We start from the raw sequence: 17857 nt of genomic DNA on the forward strand, positions 1-17857 counted from the left end.
TGGCCCTGTGAACCAGAAAGAATAGAGGCCTTTAGGAAAGAAACCAGGGAGAAAGATAACAATAAATTTAATGTGGATACGGTTCATTGACTGTATTTTTAAGTGATTTCTCTGACTTTTGAACTTGTTCTGTCTCTTATGCAGCCTCAGTGACAGTTTCTTCACGGTTAAGGGTGCAGCACTTTTTCTACAACAGGGAAGTAGCCCGCAGGTCCCACGATGTTACCATCACCATACGTATGCAGGTGAGCAGTCTACAGTCAAAACTCTCTGAAATGCCACTTGAGGTAAACAGCCAACTGGCTCATTAAGTGATTAATACTGGGTTTTACTACTATAGTTCACAGAGGTATGTTTCCTTTTCAGTAAACAAATAATACAGATCTGGTTAGGCTGTTCAATTTCACTTAAATGAGTGGAGAAGTCCAAAGGTGTTCAAAGAACTGTTTGGAAAAAGAAAATCATAGAAACGACTGCAAAATCCAGGCCAATAAATTAATAGAGGCGGTTTGATTCAAGGTGAGCTACCTTATATAGAGCTACAAAGAAATATGCCCTTAATCCATTCCTGTAATTTTGAAAGAAAGAAGTAGGCCATTCAGCCCTCAAATATGATTCTTCATTTAATTAGATCATGGCTGACGTGTACCTCGGCTCTGAACCCATCCTTGATCCATATCCTTTGGTCTTCTGTGAGCCACCTTGGTGGCTGCAGTGCGTGTGTGGTAAGTGGAGCGCTTAAAAACAGCCCCAGCTGCTCGGTTAGAACGGCCGCCGGGCCAGCAATTTCTCTGAATTCGTGCCGGCAGAGCGCTGGACACTTGCATGTCCTGACTCTTACCGAATAGCGCCCCAAGCGAGACGCATACCGCATGCAATTCAGTCCCAGAATCAGCACTTGGGGCGCGCTGTCTGACCTCGTTGTTCTCTTGCTCAAGCGAAACGAGGCCGGTGAATAGAGGGAGAGGCCAAAAACAAGAACTGTGCCAGGCACCAAACCGTTTGCGATGCAACCCCCCGCGCCCTAGGTGAAATTGGGATCCCGCGGTAGCGTAGTGTGAAACCAATTATCACCACTTAAATCCCATCTCTATACAATTAACGGGAGTCACCCCATATCCAACGGCCTCCTTTCATTCAGCGGTCTTCTCAGCAAGTGGTCACGCTGGCGCCGGTTAGTACTCCTTTTGAAAAATGTTTGAACCTCGCGGAAGGGCTTCTCTGGGGAGCTGGGGAGGTGAGTAGCCATCTTTGATCACAGGCAAAGAGCCCAGCTTGCTGCCCCTGTGGTTGATGGGAGGTGGGGGGATGGCTAGGGATGGGGGACCCTCCACAGGGATGGGGTGCAGGCGGTGGGGGGCCAACTGCTGATCGCGGCACCACCATGCCAGCCCCCCACACACAACCCCCGCCGACTGACAAGGGCTCTGGCTGTGCAGCTGAAGGCTATTGTTTTTTAAAATAAATTTAGAGTACCCAATTATTTATTTTTTCCAATTAAGGGGCAGTTTAGCTTGGCCAATGCACCTAACCTGCACATCTTTGGGTTGTGGGGGTGAAACCCACACAGACATGGGGAGAATGTGCAAAATCCTTACAGACAGTGACCCAGGGCCGGGATTTGAACCCAGGGCCTCAGCGGCGCAGTCCCAGTGCTAACCACTGTGCCACGTGCCACCCTTCTGAAGGCTATTGTTAATAGAGAATTGCTAGTCGTGGTTAAGTGAGCACGTCACACATCCCAAGTGGATTCCTGTGGGTGGGTGGGCCATGTAGCATGTGGGAGTCATTGCCCAGCATCCCAATCACACCTTGATGCATGGACACTGTGCCTGAACACCGCGGGAGGCAACACCACATACACAGCCAACATCCGAACACCCAGGAGATGGGACACAGCTCCGAGGACATGTCCATGGCCAGATGTGGGTGGGTGCCACGGGGAGGGGGAGATGCCCGGAGTGATGGGCCAAAGGTTCCGAGGTCAGCCCGCATTGAGGAAGAAAGTGACAGAGGCGTCACAAGGGTGTTCAATGTGTAATACAATTCCCCTCGGTCTAGGCTTCTCCCCAGGATTCCTATCAGAGGCGGAGGCAGCTAGCTGCTTACCTCGTCCCATGGTGTTCTCTGAGGCTGGAGGGCTCTGGCGCACTTGTTGGCAGCACATGCACAGCCATGCCACCCTGTCCTGCATGCTGACTGTGAGACACAGCCTCATCAGAAGGATAGAACTCGGGGCAGCTGGTGGCCACCGACGCCACTCCATGGGACGGGTTCAGGTTGGCACTCAGCGCCCTCTCCTCGTGCTCGGTGCCCATAGGACCCTGGGGTTCACCTTAGGACAGAGGGGCAGCTGGGTTGAGTCCCATCCGCCCCTGCATGATCTGGCTCAGCCAGCCCTGGCAGTTCCCCATGGCCCGCACCATCGTGTCGACACCCTCTGGGATACTCCTCCGTGATTGGGGCATGCTCTGCAGGTTCCCAGCAATGCCCACCTGCGACTGGAACAAGTTCCATGGTACCTGTGCCATTCCCATCTGAGAGCGGGTCATGTCCCTCAGAAACTCATCAAAGTCAGCCTGGTACTGGGTGACATCCCCAGCGAGGCAGATATTCTGTCGAGACCCTCAGCCATGGCCTGACATCACTGATTGCGAGACGCCTTGGACACCTTCACCAATGGTGCCAACATTGTGCACCAGGCTCTCCACGCGGTCACTACCCTAGCAGTGTTGGCCTTGGTGCCACGCATTGCCGGCAACATCTCCTGCACCTGTAGCCTCCGAGACTCCACCAATGGGCTTTGGATCTGCAGGAGTGACGCTGACACCTCCCTCTGAATGTCCCGCCTGCTCCTTATCGACTCCATCAGCTCCAGGTAACTCTGTTCCACAGGCTCAGCATCAGACTGCTGTCTCGCCTGGGGGTTCCTGCCTGATGTACATCAGCAGCAGTGTGTTGCTCACCAGATTGTACCCCCAAAGCCTGTCCACTAACTTTTCCCAGTGAGGTGTGTGAATCTGCGCTGGTAGAGGGTAGGGATGACAGCTGTGCTGCGACTATCATGGTGGCATCCTCGGAGCTCTCCTCCAAATTGCTCTCCTGGGAGGCTGGAGAGGGTGCCACCCAGGATGGGCCGGTGCTGTTGGCTGGAAGACCTGCGGGAGAATGGATGTGTTCAGTGGGAGGGATGGGTCCGTCAGTAAGGCAATAACAACTCATGTTTGACAGGCCGCCCTCGCCTCTGCGGCATTGGGTTGTGGTTGCATGGAAAGCTGGGGGTGGATGCTCCTGTGGAGGCGGCCAGGTCTCCGGCCAGTGCAGCTCGTTTACCTTTTTTCGGCACTGGAGACCAGTCCTCCTGGTCACACTCCTGACGCTGACAGCTGCTGCCACCTCGTCCCAGGCAGTGCTGGCTGCCCTATGGCTAACCTCCAGGACCCTCGGAGGAGCAGGAGATCCCTCCTGGCCTCAACTGCGTCTAGAAGCCTCCCTAGGTCAGCGTCCCCTAATCTTGGGGCTGGTCTCGGTGCCATTGTTGCGAGCTGGCTGGAGTTGGCTGAGTAAATGCAGCTTGACCTTGTTAGCGGGGAAGGGGGGCTGGCGAGCACGGTGCCGGTGAATCATTTGCGACAAAAAGCTCTTGGCGTCTCGTTAAGTGGACCAATTAATGTTGAATAGCATTGCCAGCCTCGCTGGGTGGAGCACGTGGAGCTTGCGCCATTTCCCGCTCGCTATACCACTCAGAAATCTTTTTGGCTCTGGAGAATCGCGCCCGTAGTCTCCCAAACAGATTCCTGCCCACTGTCTTTTTCTGGATTCTTTCACCAGGGAAATATTTTCTTTGTACTTCCCTTTCACTTTAAACACTTCTCCAACCTCATTGCAAAATGTATTGTAATTGTGCTGGCAGTATAATTGAGGGAGGACTATGTATAGATGTATATCATTATAATTAAAAAGGCAGAAAGCAAAAATAGTGTGATTATTTGTAGTGTAGGTTTGGAGATGTTTGAGTCATCTCCATAATCACTAGTTGTAGATGAGAGTTGTGTTCACTAGAATTTCAGTACAATGAAATGGCAAAACAGAATTTGCAATTATGATGGAATTTGAGATTTCAAAGCTTGTAATTTTTGAGAAAGACCCAGACCCTAATTGTAAAGGGAAACTAGATATCGATGGTCAGGACGTGGGTAGTAGGGGAGGGGTCGGTCTGTGAGCGAGTAGAGGCGGCATCTTGTAAGGGCATGGGTTTGGAGGCTTTACTAACGGCACCCCTGCTGTTCTCGCCGGCTTGGTGCTCCACAAGCCCGGTGGTGGTGGCAGCCCTGAGGGTGTGGGGGCAATGGCGACAGCACATGGGATTGGAGGGGGCGTCAGTGTGGTCACCAATTTGTGATAATCACTATTTGGTTCTGTGGGTGGGGGGGTGGTGCTGGGTGGGGCTTCAGGAGGTGGCAGTGGGCAGGGATTGAGAGATTTGGGATCTCTTCAATCAGGAGTGTTTCCCAAGCCTGGAGGCATTGGAGGAGGAGTTTGAGTTGCCGGGTGGGAATGGATTTTGGTACCTACCAGGTACAGGACTTTGTTCGGAGGCAGGTTCCAAGCTCTCCTTGCCTCCCCCTGAGGGGACTACAAGATAAGGTGTTGTCAAAAACGGGAGTTGGGGAGGGGAGGTTCTCGGACATATACAAGAGATTGATGGAGTGAGAAGGGGTCCCAATCGGGGAGGTGAAGAGGAAGTGGGAGGAAGAATTGGGAGGTGAGTTGGAAGTGCGCGTGACAGGGACCGGTAAGGGAAAAAGACTTGAGGAGGGTTAATTCATCCTCGTCGTGTGGCAGGCTTAGCCTGATCCAGTTCAAGTTGGTTCATAGGGCACTACATGACAGCAGCCCGGATGAGTAGGTTTTTCGAGGAAGTGGACGGCAGGTGCGGATACTGTGGGGTAAGCCCGGCAAATCATGTGCATATGTTCTGGGCGTGTCCGAAGTTATGGGGATTCTGTCAGATATTTGCGGACGTCATGTCAGAGGTCCTGGAAGGGAGGGTGACTCCGAGTCCAGAAATGGCAATATTTGGGGTATCGGAAGATCCGGGGGCCGATGTCCTGGCCTTCTCCTTCCTGGTGGCCTGGAGACGGATGTTGCTGGGATGGAGGAACTCCGAGCCTCCAAAGTCAGGCGCATGGGTTAGTGACATGGCAAGGTTTCTCAGTCTGGAAAAAATTAAGTTCGCCTTGAGAGGTTCAACCCAGAGGTTTGTCCGGAGGTGGCAGCCGTTGATCGACTTCTTTAAGGAAAATTGAACGTCAGCAGTAAGGGGGGGGGGGCGGAGGAAAATGGGAGGCATGGTAGTGTAAGACAAGAACAGGGAACTTAATATCTGGGTAATCAGGAGATGGGGCCGGTGGTTAGTAGGGTATGTTATTTTAATGCTGTTGCGTGTGTCGGCCCGATCGGTTGTTTAAGAGATGTTAAATTGTTATAACTGTGAAAATTACAAATGCTTCAATAAAATGTTTTCTAAAAAATAAGGAAAGGGAAACTAGGACTTCCGGTGGCAGCTATGGAGTGAGTGGTCACACATTTGGTGGCTCCTGCTCAAGGTGGATTTTCTTGGTCTTTCCGTACCCCTATGGGGTTCTTTTTGAGGGCGAAAGGTGTGAGTGCCCCGGGAAGGTAATACACCTCTGGTGCATGGTTGTGAGGACGGGAAGTGCTACAAGAAAGAGAGAACAGCTGGAGCAGGGCAATTTTTGTGGTGTGCCACAGGTCAAGATGGCAGAGGGCAAGGGGGCAGTGCCCAGTGGTCTACAGTGCAACTGGTGGAGTTTTTACATTAGCAGTACCAGCAGCCGAGGAAGGAAGCCCCCGAGGACCTGGCTAAGGTGGTGAAGGCGCTTAGGGCGACGATTGAGAAAGTAGGGCTGAGGCTGGAGGCTCAGAGTCTGGTGATTCAGAAGGGGCAACATGATCAGTGGATGGCCTCGCTGGCGGCGGAGTTGGGGATAGTAGTGGAGGGACAGGAGAGGCTGAGAGAGAAGTTGGAGGACCTGGCGAATCACTCCAGATGACAGCAGAATCTGAGTATTGTCAGGATGCTCGAGGGAGCAGATGCCGCCAATTATGTGGCGAGAATGTTGGAGCAGTTGATGGGGGTAGGAGCCTTTGATCGGCCCCTCAAGATGGACCGGGCGCACAGGGCGTTGAAAAGGCTGCAGGTGGGGGAGCCACCGAGTGCGATTATAGTGCGGCTGCATCGATTCTTGGACAAGGAAACTATTTTGCACTGGTTCTTTGTTTGGGTGTGGTTGGTGTGGCGCAGTTGGGAAGGGAGAGATGGCGGTGGACATCCGAGGGTGGGCCTGGAGGGGCGCGTGACGGGGACCGGCCCAAGAAGGGATATGGCTGCCTCTCCAACCAGGCTGGTCACATGAAACGTGCAAGGGTTGAATGGGTTAAACGGTCACATGTGTTCATGCACCTGAGGAGTCTGAAGGCAGACGTGGTGTTTCTGTACATGACGTTGGGGGATCCGACGAGGCTGAGGAAGGGATGGGTGGGGTCGTGTTCCACTCAGGGCTGGATATGAAGACTAGGTGAGTGGCGGTGTTGGTCAATAAAAGGGTGGCGTTCAAGGTGGGGAATATTGTGGCCGATCCGGAGAGTCGGTTATGCCCTGAATTGAGATGATATGGATTTGAAAAATGAAATGAAATGAAAATCGCTTATTGTAACAAGTAGGCTTCAAATGAAGTTAATGTGAAAAGCCCCTAGTCGCTGCATTCCGGCACCTGTTTGGGGAGGCTGGTACGGCATTTTATGCGACAGGTGTTGGGGAGGATTCAGGATTTAGATTTAGATTATGGGGGGGTGTTACTACAGTCCGAAACCCGAGCCTGGACTGGTCGAGTCCGAAGTCGTTGAGGTCTGCAGTGGCTAGGGAGCTGAAGGGGTTCTTGGAGTGCATGGGGTAAGGTGGACCCATGGAGATTTGGGAGGCCGAGGACAAAGGAGTTTTCATACTTCTCCCATGTGCACCGGGTGCATACCCGGATTGATTTTTTTTTGTAATGGACAAGGCGCTGTTGGCGGGGTGGCCGACTGGGTATTCGGCGATTGTGGTCTCTGACCACGTGCCACACTGGGTGGATTTGCAGGTGGTTCGGGGGGAAGCCCAATAGTCGCAGTGGATGTGGGACTGTTGGCGGATATGGGGGGGTGTGAGCGGGTGAGGGCTGCCATTCGGGGCTATGTGGAGGTGAATGATACGAGGGAGGTCACAGCCACCACATTGTGGGAGGCACTCAAAGCTGCAGTTAGGGGGGAGTTTATTTTGATTCGGGTGCACAGGGAGAGGGTGGAGCAGGAGGAGAGGGTAAGGTTGGTTGTTGAGCTCTTGAGGGTGGATAGGAGGTATTCTGTGGTGCCAGAGGAGGGGTTGTTGAAGGAGAGACAGAGGCTGCAGATGGAGTTTGGGTTGGTGTCGACGGGGAAGGTGGAGTGTCAATTGCGAAGAGCTAGAGGTACAATGTATGAGTACAGGGAGAAGGCAAGTGGGATTTCCCATCAGTTGAGAAAGCAAGCAACGGCAAGGGAGATTGGTAGAGTGAGGTATGAAGAGGGTATGGTGGTGATGGATCTGGAGGGGGTGAATGGAGTATTTGAGGCCTTCTACAGAGGCTTTATGAGTCAGGGCCCCCAACGGGGGAGGAGGGAATGAGGCATTTCCTGGATGGGTTGGAGTATCCCAAGGTGGAGGAAGGGCGGGTACAGGGTCTGGAGGCCCCGACTGGACTGCAGGAGGTGATGGATGCCATGAGGCCGATGCGGGTGGGGAGGGCCCAGTGTCCGGATGGGTTCCCAGTGGAGTTTTATAAGAAGTTTTGGGCGGAGCTGGAGCCACTGCTGGTGAGGTGTACAATGAGGTGAGGGTGAGTGGGGAACTCTCCTCTACTTTAGTGCAGGCTTCTATCTCCCTGATTCTTAAAAAGGATAAAGACTTTGAGCAGTGTGGGTCATACCGTCCAATAGCGTTGTTGAATGTTGATGCCAAGCTATTGGAGAAGCTGCTTGCATCGTGGATTTAGGACTGCGTACCGGAGTTGAGTGGGGAGGATCAAACGGGTTTTGTGAAAGGATAGCAGTTGTCGGCAAATATGCAGAGGTTACTTAATGTGATTATGATGCCCTCGGGGGAGCTGGAGGTGGAGGTAGCGGTGACGATGGATGCGGAGATGGCTTTTGATCGGGTGGAATGGGTGTATTTGTTCGAGGTTTTGGGGAGGTTCGGGTTTGGACAGGGATTTTAGGATTGGGTCCAGTTGCTGTATAAGGCATGGTGTCGAGTGCGGACGAACCAAGTGAGCTCGAGGTACTTTGGGTTGCACCATGGGACGATACAGTTGTGCCGGCTCTCCCCGTTGCTTTTCGCCTTGGCGATAGAGCCCCTGGCAATGGCGTTTAGGATGATGTGGGATTGAGCGGGAGGGGTGGTATCGAGCATAGGGTTACGCTGTACGCAGATGATGTGTTATATATTTTGGAACCGTTGGGCTGCATCGGGGGGAGGGGAATTATGGAGATTCTGGGGGAATTTGGCTGGTTTTCAGGATATGAATTGAATATGGGCGAGGTGTTCCCGATCAATGCTGGGGCAGGAAAGGAGGTTAGGTGGGTTGCCATTTGAAATGAAATGAAAATCGCTTATTGTCACAAGTAGGCTTCAAATGAAATTACTGTGAAAAGCCCCTAGTCGCCACATTCCGGCGCCTGTTCGGGGAGGCTGGTACGGGAATTGAACCGTGCTGCTGGCCTGCCTTGACTGCTTTAAAAGCCAGCGATTTAGTTCAGTGTGCTAAACCAGCCCCATTTAGGGTGGTGGTGCCATTTCGAGAGCTTTAGATACCTCGGTTTCCAGATGGCGTGAAGCTGGGCCCAGCTGCATAGGTTGAACTTGGCCTGATTGATAGAGGGGCTGAAGGTAGATTTTAAAAGGTGGGATGTTTTGCCGTCGTCGCTGGCAGGGCGGGTGCAGACATAAAAATGAGGGTGCTGCCCAGTTTCTCTGTGTTTCAGAATCTCTGGGCGGGATTCTCCAGTCCCGCGCCGATATGCCCACGCCGTCGTGAACGGCGTTGAGGTTCACGACGGCGCGAAACGGCCCCGATCCCGACCGATTCAGGCCCCGACAATGGGCTAGGATCGGGGCCGCGTCATCTACGCGCGCCAGGCCTTGTCGCCGCGTAAAGGCGGCGCCGCATAGATGACGCGGCCGGCGCCGCATAACTGACGTCACCTGCGCATGCGTGGTTGCCGTCCTCTCTGAGTCCGCCCCGCAAGAAGATGGCGGACGCCGCAGAAGGAAGGAGGCCGCAGAAGGAAGGAGGTCCTCCTTGAGAGGACGGCCTGACGATCGGTGGGCACCGATCGCAGGCCATCCCACATTTGAGGTACACCCCGGTGCAGGATACCCCCAGCGATCCCGCGCTGTTCCCGACGGCAGCGACCAGGTGTGGACGGCGCCGGGGGGAACCCGCCGTTTTGGCCTGCCCGTCCGGCCCATCTGGGCCTGAGAATAGCGGGGGTGCCGGAGAATCGCCATTTTGGGTGTCTCTGGCGATTTTCCGGCCTGCGGCCCGTGGAACTCGATGGGGCCGTTCCCGCCGCTTGGGAGAATCGCGGGAGGGCGTCGGACCGACGTCCCGGGAAATTTTGGCGGCCCAGGCGATTCTCCCAACCGCCGCGGGAGTGGAGAATCTCGCCCTCTATCTTTGCCACAAAGTCATCTTTCAGGAAAGTAATGGGTTGATTTTAGGTGCGGCGGGCTTTTCTGGAATGGGGAAGAGGGATCGGTGGCTGGCGTTGCTGAATTTGATGAATTATTATTGGGCTGCAAACATTGCGATGGCGAGGAAATGGGCAGTGGAAGAGGGCTCGGTTTGGGGGCGTGGAGGCGGCATCGTGTAGGGGAACGAGCTTCAAGGCTTTGTTGTTGGCGACACTGCCTTCCCGCCAGCCAGGTATTCCGTTAGTCCAGTGGTGGTGTCAGTTTTTGAGGGTGTGAGGGCGGTGTAGGCAGCACTTGGGGTAGAGAGCATGTCGTTGTGGGCACCTACTTGTGACAACCATATGTTTGAGACTGGATGCGAGGTTCTGGGGGTGGCGGCAGGCAGGCAGGGATTGAGTACTTCAGGGACTTGTTTATAGGCAAATTTGCGGGGCTGGAGGAATTGGAGGAATTGTTTGAGTTGCTTAAGAGGAATGGGTTTAGGTACTGCAGTTTCCAGATTTTGTAAGGAAAGTGGTGCCTTCTTTCCTGGGGTTAGAATCATAGAATGAGCAGCACGGAGGCGCAGTGGTTAGCATAGATTTCATAGAATTTACAGTGCAGAAGGAGGCCATTCGGCCCATCGAGTCTGCACCGGCTCTTGGAAAGAGCACCCTACCGATGCCCACACCGCCACCCTATCCCCATAACCCAGTAATCCCACCCAACACTAAGGGCAATTTTGGACACTAAGGACAATTTAACATGGCCAATCCACCTAACCTGCACACCTTTGGACTGTGGGAGGTACCCGGAGTAAACCCACGCACACACGGGGAGGACGTGCAGACTCCGCACAGGTAGTGACCCAAGCTGGGAATCGAACCTGGGATCCTGGAGCTGTGAAGCAATTGTGCTATCCACTATGCTACCGTGCTGCCGCATGGCGCTGAGATCCCAGGTTCGATCCCGGTTCTGGGTCACTGTCGCTTATGGAGTTTGCACATTTGCTTGGTTTCGCCCCCACAACCCAAAAATGTGCAGGGTGGGTGGATTGACCACGCTAAATTGTCCCTTCATTTGAAAAAATGAATTGCGTACTCTAAATTTATTTTAAAGAAAAGAATCATAGAATCTCTGCAGTGCAGAATGAGGCCATTTGGCCCATCTAGTCTGCACCGACCCCTGGAAAGAACAACCCAACTAGATGCAACCCCCCCCCCCCCGCCCTATCCCCGTAACCCAGTAACGGCACCAAACCTTTGAACACTAAGGAGCAAATTAGCATGGCAAATCTACCTAACCTGCACATCTTTGGTTGCCGTCTCTGGTGCCGCAAGATAAGCATCTGTTGGAGGATGAAATAGGGGCGGGGAAGCTGTTGGATATTCAGAAGGAACTGATGGAGTGGGAGGGAGCACTGTTGGAGGATGTTAAGCGCAAATTGGAGAAGGAGTTCGGGGCCGGGTCATGGGCTCAGGCTTTGCGGAGGGTGAATGCATCCTCGTCATGTGCAAGGTTAAGCCTCATCAAATTTAACGTGGTTCATAGAGCCCACATGATGGTGGTGAGGATGAGCAGGTTTTGTGAAGGGGTGGAGGATAGGTGCGGGCAGCCTGCAAATCATGTCCACGTATTTTGGGCGTGTCCAAGATTTGAGGGGGATCTGGCAGGGGTTCTCAGATTTTATGTCCAAGGTTCTGGGGATGAGGGTGTCTCTGAGTCTGGAGGTGGAGATGTTTGGTGTATCAGAAGATCTGGAGGTTGGGGGGGTGGAGGCATGTGGAGATGTATTTTATTATGTTGGATGAAAACTAAGTTTGAAACTGAAATTGGAAACCAAATCTGGGAAGACTAAAACTTGATTGAAACCATGTAAAATCAGAGTTCAGTTGATGATTATTCCAGTGGTGTAATACAGGCAGGCTGAAAAAGACCCGAGGCTAGATCCAGATCTAGAATAATAATCTTTATTAATGTCACAAGTGGGCTTACATTAACACTGCAATGAAGTTTCTGTGAAAAGCTCCTAGTCGCCACATTCCGGCGCCTGTTCGGGTACTCTGAGGAAGAATTCAGAATGTTCAATTCACCTAACAGCATGACTTTCGGGACTTGTGGGATGAAACCAGAGCATCCGGAGGAAACACACACACACACACACGGGGAGAGCGTGCAGACTCCGCACAGACAGTGACCCAAGCCGGGAATAGAATTCGGGTCCCTGGCGCTGTGAAGCAACAGTGCTAACCAATATGCTACCGTGCCGCCCATAATATAACATATCGTTGTTGTGAATCTTTCCGTTGCGTCAAGATAACATTGGTGAACCCACACAATCCAGACTGTTTAAGCAGAGTTGAGATTTGGCAGACAAGCCATTTCTGGTGAAGACTGTGCCTGTGGCACTTGGTTTGGTTGTACACTGCTGTTGACTGGGGATCAGACTAAATCTTAGAAGAGGAGCTGAAATTATTTGAGGAAGACGGAGTTTTGAAGAAAGTGTGACAGAGATTTATGTTATCTAGGCTAAGTGGACCGTAAAGCCAATTTGTAAAATCCCTCTTGGTTATATCTGCCATTTATTGTGTAATTTATAATCAACCACAATTTGCCTGTTTATTCATGTTTAACTTGTGTTGATTCTGGGTTTTTCGAATATGAGTGGTTAGCGAAAAAAATATTTAGTGTTTGCTTTGTTTTGCTCTTGTATAGTAAAAATGATTTTGTTATAACCCATAGAATCTTGTGGCTTCATAATTTCAGTAAATAACTGGGGTTTCAGATTTCTTCTTTTAGAAAGAAGTTACTCGTCTCAACCGAGATCAGAGCACAGTGAAAACATCATATTTCAATAACTGCAGATATATTGATTGGCAACAGTCTGAAGTAATTTTATACTATTGGACTTTTCCATTAAACTTTTTATCTGTTTAATGTGACTTTACAAAAACAGTTTACAATTTTGTTTATGCCATTTAAAAGGCATTTCCTACAGCATTTATACATGAGCTACGTTTGTACTTCCCTGTTAATATAAAGAAGACATCCAAAGGCACTTTACCAATAGTAAAAGGAAACAGATGTCACTGCGGGACAGGAAAGATTAGGAGGAGTGTACAAGAACTTTTCAAAGAGATAATTTTTGGGGGATAGAGAGAGAGCAGCCTTGGTGGGAGGTTTAGAGCGGGAGTTCTGGAATGAAGAACTGAGACAACAGCAGAATGACGCGAGGAGATAATGCACGGAAGATTCAAGACAGAACAACAGAGTGTTTGGGATGGAGAATGTGGGGCTGCAGTAGATCACATCATGGCGAGGTTGACTAGAATGAGAAGAGAAAATACATCATTATCGTAAACACAATATTTGCAACAATAACGCTGCATAAATATTCTGGATATATTATGGAACAATTTATTTTAAAAATTATCGTATTCAAAACAGAAGTGGAAAGTTATAATTTCCCTTTGAAATGCCAGAAACCTTGGCCAGTGCTGAGAAGGGTAAAATAAAATAAAATAAATAATCTTTATTGTCACAAGTAGGCTTATGGCAATATGGCACAAAAACAGAAAATGCTGGACAATCTCGGTAGGTCTAACAGTATCTGTGGAGAGAGAAGGGAGCTAACATTTTGAATCTGGATGACTTTTTGACAAAGCTTTAATGAACTAAAATTACCGCCCTATCAGTCTACTCTCCATCAGCAAAGTGATGGAAGGAGTCATCAACAATGCTATCAAGCGACACTTACTCAGCAATAACCTGCTCACGGACGCTCAGTTTGTGTTCCGTTGGGGTCAATCAACTCCTGACCTCATTACAGCCTTGGTTTGAACAAGGGCAAAAGAGCTGAATGCTAGAGATGAGATGAGAGTGACTGCCCTTGACATCAAGGCAGCATTTGACCGAGTATGGCATCAAGGAGTCCTAGCTCAACAAGAGTCAATGGGAATCAGGGGGGAAACTCTCCACTGGTTGGAGTCATGCCTGACACAAAGGAAGATGGTTGTGGTGGTTGGAGGTCAATCATAGCTTCAGGACGTCACTACAAGAGTTCTTTAGGGTAGTGTCCTAGGCCCAACCATTTTCAGCTGCTTCATCAATGACCTCCCTTTCATCAAAAGATCAGAAGTGGGGATGTTTGCAGATGACTGCACAATGGTCACCATTTGTGACTCCTCAGATAATGAAGCAGTCCATGTCCAAATGCAGCAAGACCTGGACAATATCCAGGCTCGGGCTGACAAGTGGCAAGTTACATTCGCGCCGCACAAGTGTCAGGCAATGCCCATCTCCAACAAGAGAGGATCTAACGACCACCCCTATGAATTGAATGTGACATTCAATTGCATTATCATCGCTGAATCTCCCACGTTCAACATCCCGGGTACCAAAGTCTGTCCACCACCTGTCCCAGGTTTGATTACTGGCTTGGGTCACTGTCTGTGCGGAGTCTGCACGTTCTCCCCGTGTCTGCATGGGTTTCCTCCGGGTGCTCTGGTTTCCTCCAACAAATTCCGAAAGACGTGCTATTAGGTCATTTAGACATTCTGAATTCTCCCTGTGTACCCAAACAGATGCCGGAATGTGGCGACTAGGGGCTTTTCACTTGCAATGTTAATGTAAGTCTACTTGTGACAATAAAAATTATTATATTTTTTATAATCTTTATTGTCACAAGGAGGCTTACATTAACACTGCAATGAAGTTGCTATGAAAAGTCCCTAGTCGCCACATTTGAGCGCCTGTTCGGGTACACAGAGAGAATTCAGAATGTCCAAATTACCTAGCAGCACGTCTTTCGGGATCTGTGGGAGGAAACCGGATCACCCGGAGGAAACCTATACCGACACGGGGAGAACGTGCAGACACCACACAGACGTGATCCAAGCCAGGAATCGAACCTGGGACCCTGGAGCTGTGAAGCAACAGTGCTACCCACTGTGCTACCATGCTGCCCATTATTATTATTATACAAGGCACAAGTCAGGAGTGTAATGGAATACTCTCCATGTTCCTGGATGAGTGCAGCTCCAACAACACTTGAAAAGCTCAATACCATCCAGGGTAAAGCAGCCCACTTGATTGCTCCCCCTTCCACAAACATTCAAACCCTCCAACACTGACGAACAGTGGCAGCCGTGTGTAGCATCTACAAGATGCACTGCAGTAACTCACCAGGCTTCCTTAGACAACACTTCCAAACCCATGACCACTACCATCTAGAAGGACAAGAGCAGCAGATACCTGTGAACCCCACCACTTGCAGGTTCCCCTCCAAGTCACTCACCACCCTGACTTGGAAATACATTGCCGTTCCTTCACTATCACTGAGGCAACATCCTGGAACTCCCTCCCCAACAGCACAGTGGATGTACCTACACCTCAAGGACTGCAGCGGTTCAAGAAGACAACTCACCACCACCTTCTGAAGGGCACCAGGGATGGGCAATAAATGCTCCCCAACCAGCGACACCCACATCCCATAAATGAATTTTTAAAATATATTTTTTAAATGTCTCAAAGTGCTTCACAGGAGTGTAATCACACTAAACGTGATCCTAAAAACACGATCAAAGAGGCATGTTTTAACCTGATGGGATGGAGAGCAACCTCTCCACCCTGTGCCCTGGCGTGGTGGGGGGACATGTTGGAATTCTTGACTCTTGAGAAGGTTAAGTTTGAACTGAGGGGAAGGATGGAAGGGTTCTACAATTCATGGGCATTATTCATTATGCATTTTCAAGAACTGGATAACATCGAACATTAGTTGGGGAGGGGGGGGGGGGGGGGGGGCTGTGTGTGTTAATGGTGACGATGGGTGATTCCTGATTCCTTTTATTCATTTGTTTATGTGAACATGTGGGCTAATGTTTGAGGTATGGTGGGAGGATGGGATCGTTGTTATTGATATGGGGATTGACATATTTGTTACTGATTATTGTTTATTGTTGGTGGGTGTAAATTTGGGAGAAAATGAAAAAGGAGAATAAAAATGTTTTTTAAAAAAGAGACATGTTTTAAGAAAGGTCATAAAAGTTTGGGAAGGAATCCAGATGAGGGTTGGCCATGAGAGCGTGGAAATATTCAATTCTGGAAGTAACAAGCATGAATGAGGTTTCCATGGCAGATGGGCAGCAATGCACGATATTACAGTGCTTCTTAGCAGAGAAGGTGTGAGACAAGGTGCTCAACTGAAGTCAAATACAATGCTGATGTTATGAACAATCTGAGAACAATGTGAGAAGGCGGGGAACTTCCCAATAGTTCATTCCGATCTTCATCAGTGTGAGGAGTCCGAAGGTGGTTTACTTGCTGCAGACTACCCAGCCTCAGATCTGCTCTTGAAGCCACAGTATTTGTGGCTGGTCCAGTTAGGTTTCTGGTACACTATCAATAATCTAAGCTTTCAAACTTGTTAAAGAGTAACTAAAGACATGTGGTAAGAGTCACTCCGTTTGATGCATTATTCCATTTTCTGGCAGATTTTACTGAAATCCTGCTGCTTATATTTAAAACATTGTTTAATTCAGTTAGACTTGTTGGATTACTGACATGGTTATCCTGCTGATAAAGGTGGATGAGAGCTACTTAATTTTGTTCTCATTATTTGGCATTGCAAGGTTTTAACCAGTGTTTTGTGACACATTCCACATTTCTATCCGCTATTCCTCTGAAGCAGAAAATAAATCTAGTATATAATATACAAAGTTATCTCCTATTATCCAAACCTCTGATTTATTGTCAAGTGCTGTTTTTGTTACATGGGAGTCACATTTTTCCTGGTGCTTTGAGAATATTTTCCTTTTTCCACCCCCAAAAGTGACAGAAAAGGGGAGCAATGCTTATCCAGAGAAAATTCTGCAGTTCTTGACATTAAAACATCATTTCTAGAAACCTTTGTTTGAGTACTGTCTGTTGAAAAATAGAGATGAAATTGAGCTAATGCAGCAGAAAGACAAACATGATATCACTGATGATAATTGCAGTTCACAGGGCATTGACATTTGAGCAAAGGATAAATCGAGGTGCTTCGCAATGTTTATTCATGCAGTGTATGTGAAGATATTGGTTATGTAATTATCTCTGCCTTTCCCAGCTTAAATGTACTGTAGGCAATTCTATAACTAGACCAGCCTGGCTACAATAAGACAGGACTGGGATTCTCAATGTGGGTGGAGAATCCAATGCAAGTCCCCAAACAACTGTTACACCAGTGGAAATTCCTGTCCCCGCCTCCCTGCCAATGATGTAATGGGGTTCCAGTGACAAAAGGTTGGGAACCCCTTGCCATACGTTTAAATAAATGGGCTCCCCCGACTTCCAGGTGCGGCGATGACCAGCTAAGTCGCACGTTTCGGCAGCTCCCGGTGGAACGGACTTTTGGGCTCTTAATAGGAGCCCCAACGGCAATTTTAACGGCTAAAAACACTGTGCGGTAAACCAGAAGGGAATCCACCTGGACACGGATGGAAAAGGGAAAGGAAAGTGGCCGGATTGCGGTGGATCCTCTAGAGCAGCGGCCAGGAAGGCAAGCACAAAGCAAGATGGCGTCGGAAGGCGGCAGTTTAATATGGGACACTGACCAACAAGAGTTCCTGCGGCGCTGCGTGGAAGAACTTAAAAAGGAGATGAAGAAGGAGCTGTTGGCCCCGATATTACAGGCGATTGAAGGGCTAAAGGAGGAGCAAAAGACCCAGGAGCAGGAGCTTCAGGTCGTGAAGGCAAAGGCTGCTGAGAATGAGGACGAAATACAGGGCCTGGTGGTGAAGACAGAGATGCACGAGGCACAACACAAAAGGTGTGTGGGAAGGCTGGAGCTGCTGGAGAATAATGCGAGGAGGAAGAATTTAAGGATTCTTGGTCTTCCAGAAGGGGTGGACGTCGGGGCATATGTGAGCACGATGCTTCACTCGTTAATGGGATCGGAGGCCCCGACGGGCCCGTTGGAGGTGGAGGGAGCTTATCAAGTTATGGCGCGAAGACCGAGGGCTGGAGAAATTCCTCGAGCCATAGTGGTGAGATTTCTCCGATATAAGGACAGAGAGATGGTCCTCAGATGGGCAAAGAAAACCCGGA

General features: G+C 50.0%; 1 protein-coding gene across 1 annotated transcript in view; it reads left to right on the top strand.

The window, feature by feature from the left end:
* The window catches only part of LOC140394774 (protein phosphatase Slingshot homolog 1-like), a 127372-nt gene that overhangs the window by 46322 nt on the left and 63193 nt on the right, over positions 1 to 17857 (top strand). The window contains exon 3 of the mRNA XM_072481994.1: positions 145 to 245. Coding sequence (XP_072338095.1) covers positions 145 to 245 — 101 coding nt within the window. The remainder of the gene's footprint in view (positions 1 to 144; positions 246 to 17857) is intronic.

This window comes from Scyliorhinus torazame, chromosome 1, assembly GCF_047496885.1.
Source record: "Scyliorhinus torazame isolate Kashiwa2021f chromosome 1, sScyTor2.1, whole genome shotgun sequence".
Classification (NCBI taxonomy): Eukaryota; Metazoa; Chordata; class Chondrichthyes; order Carcharhiniformes; family Scyliorhinidae; genus Scyliorhinus; species Scyliorhinus torazame.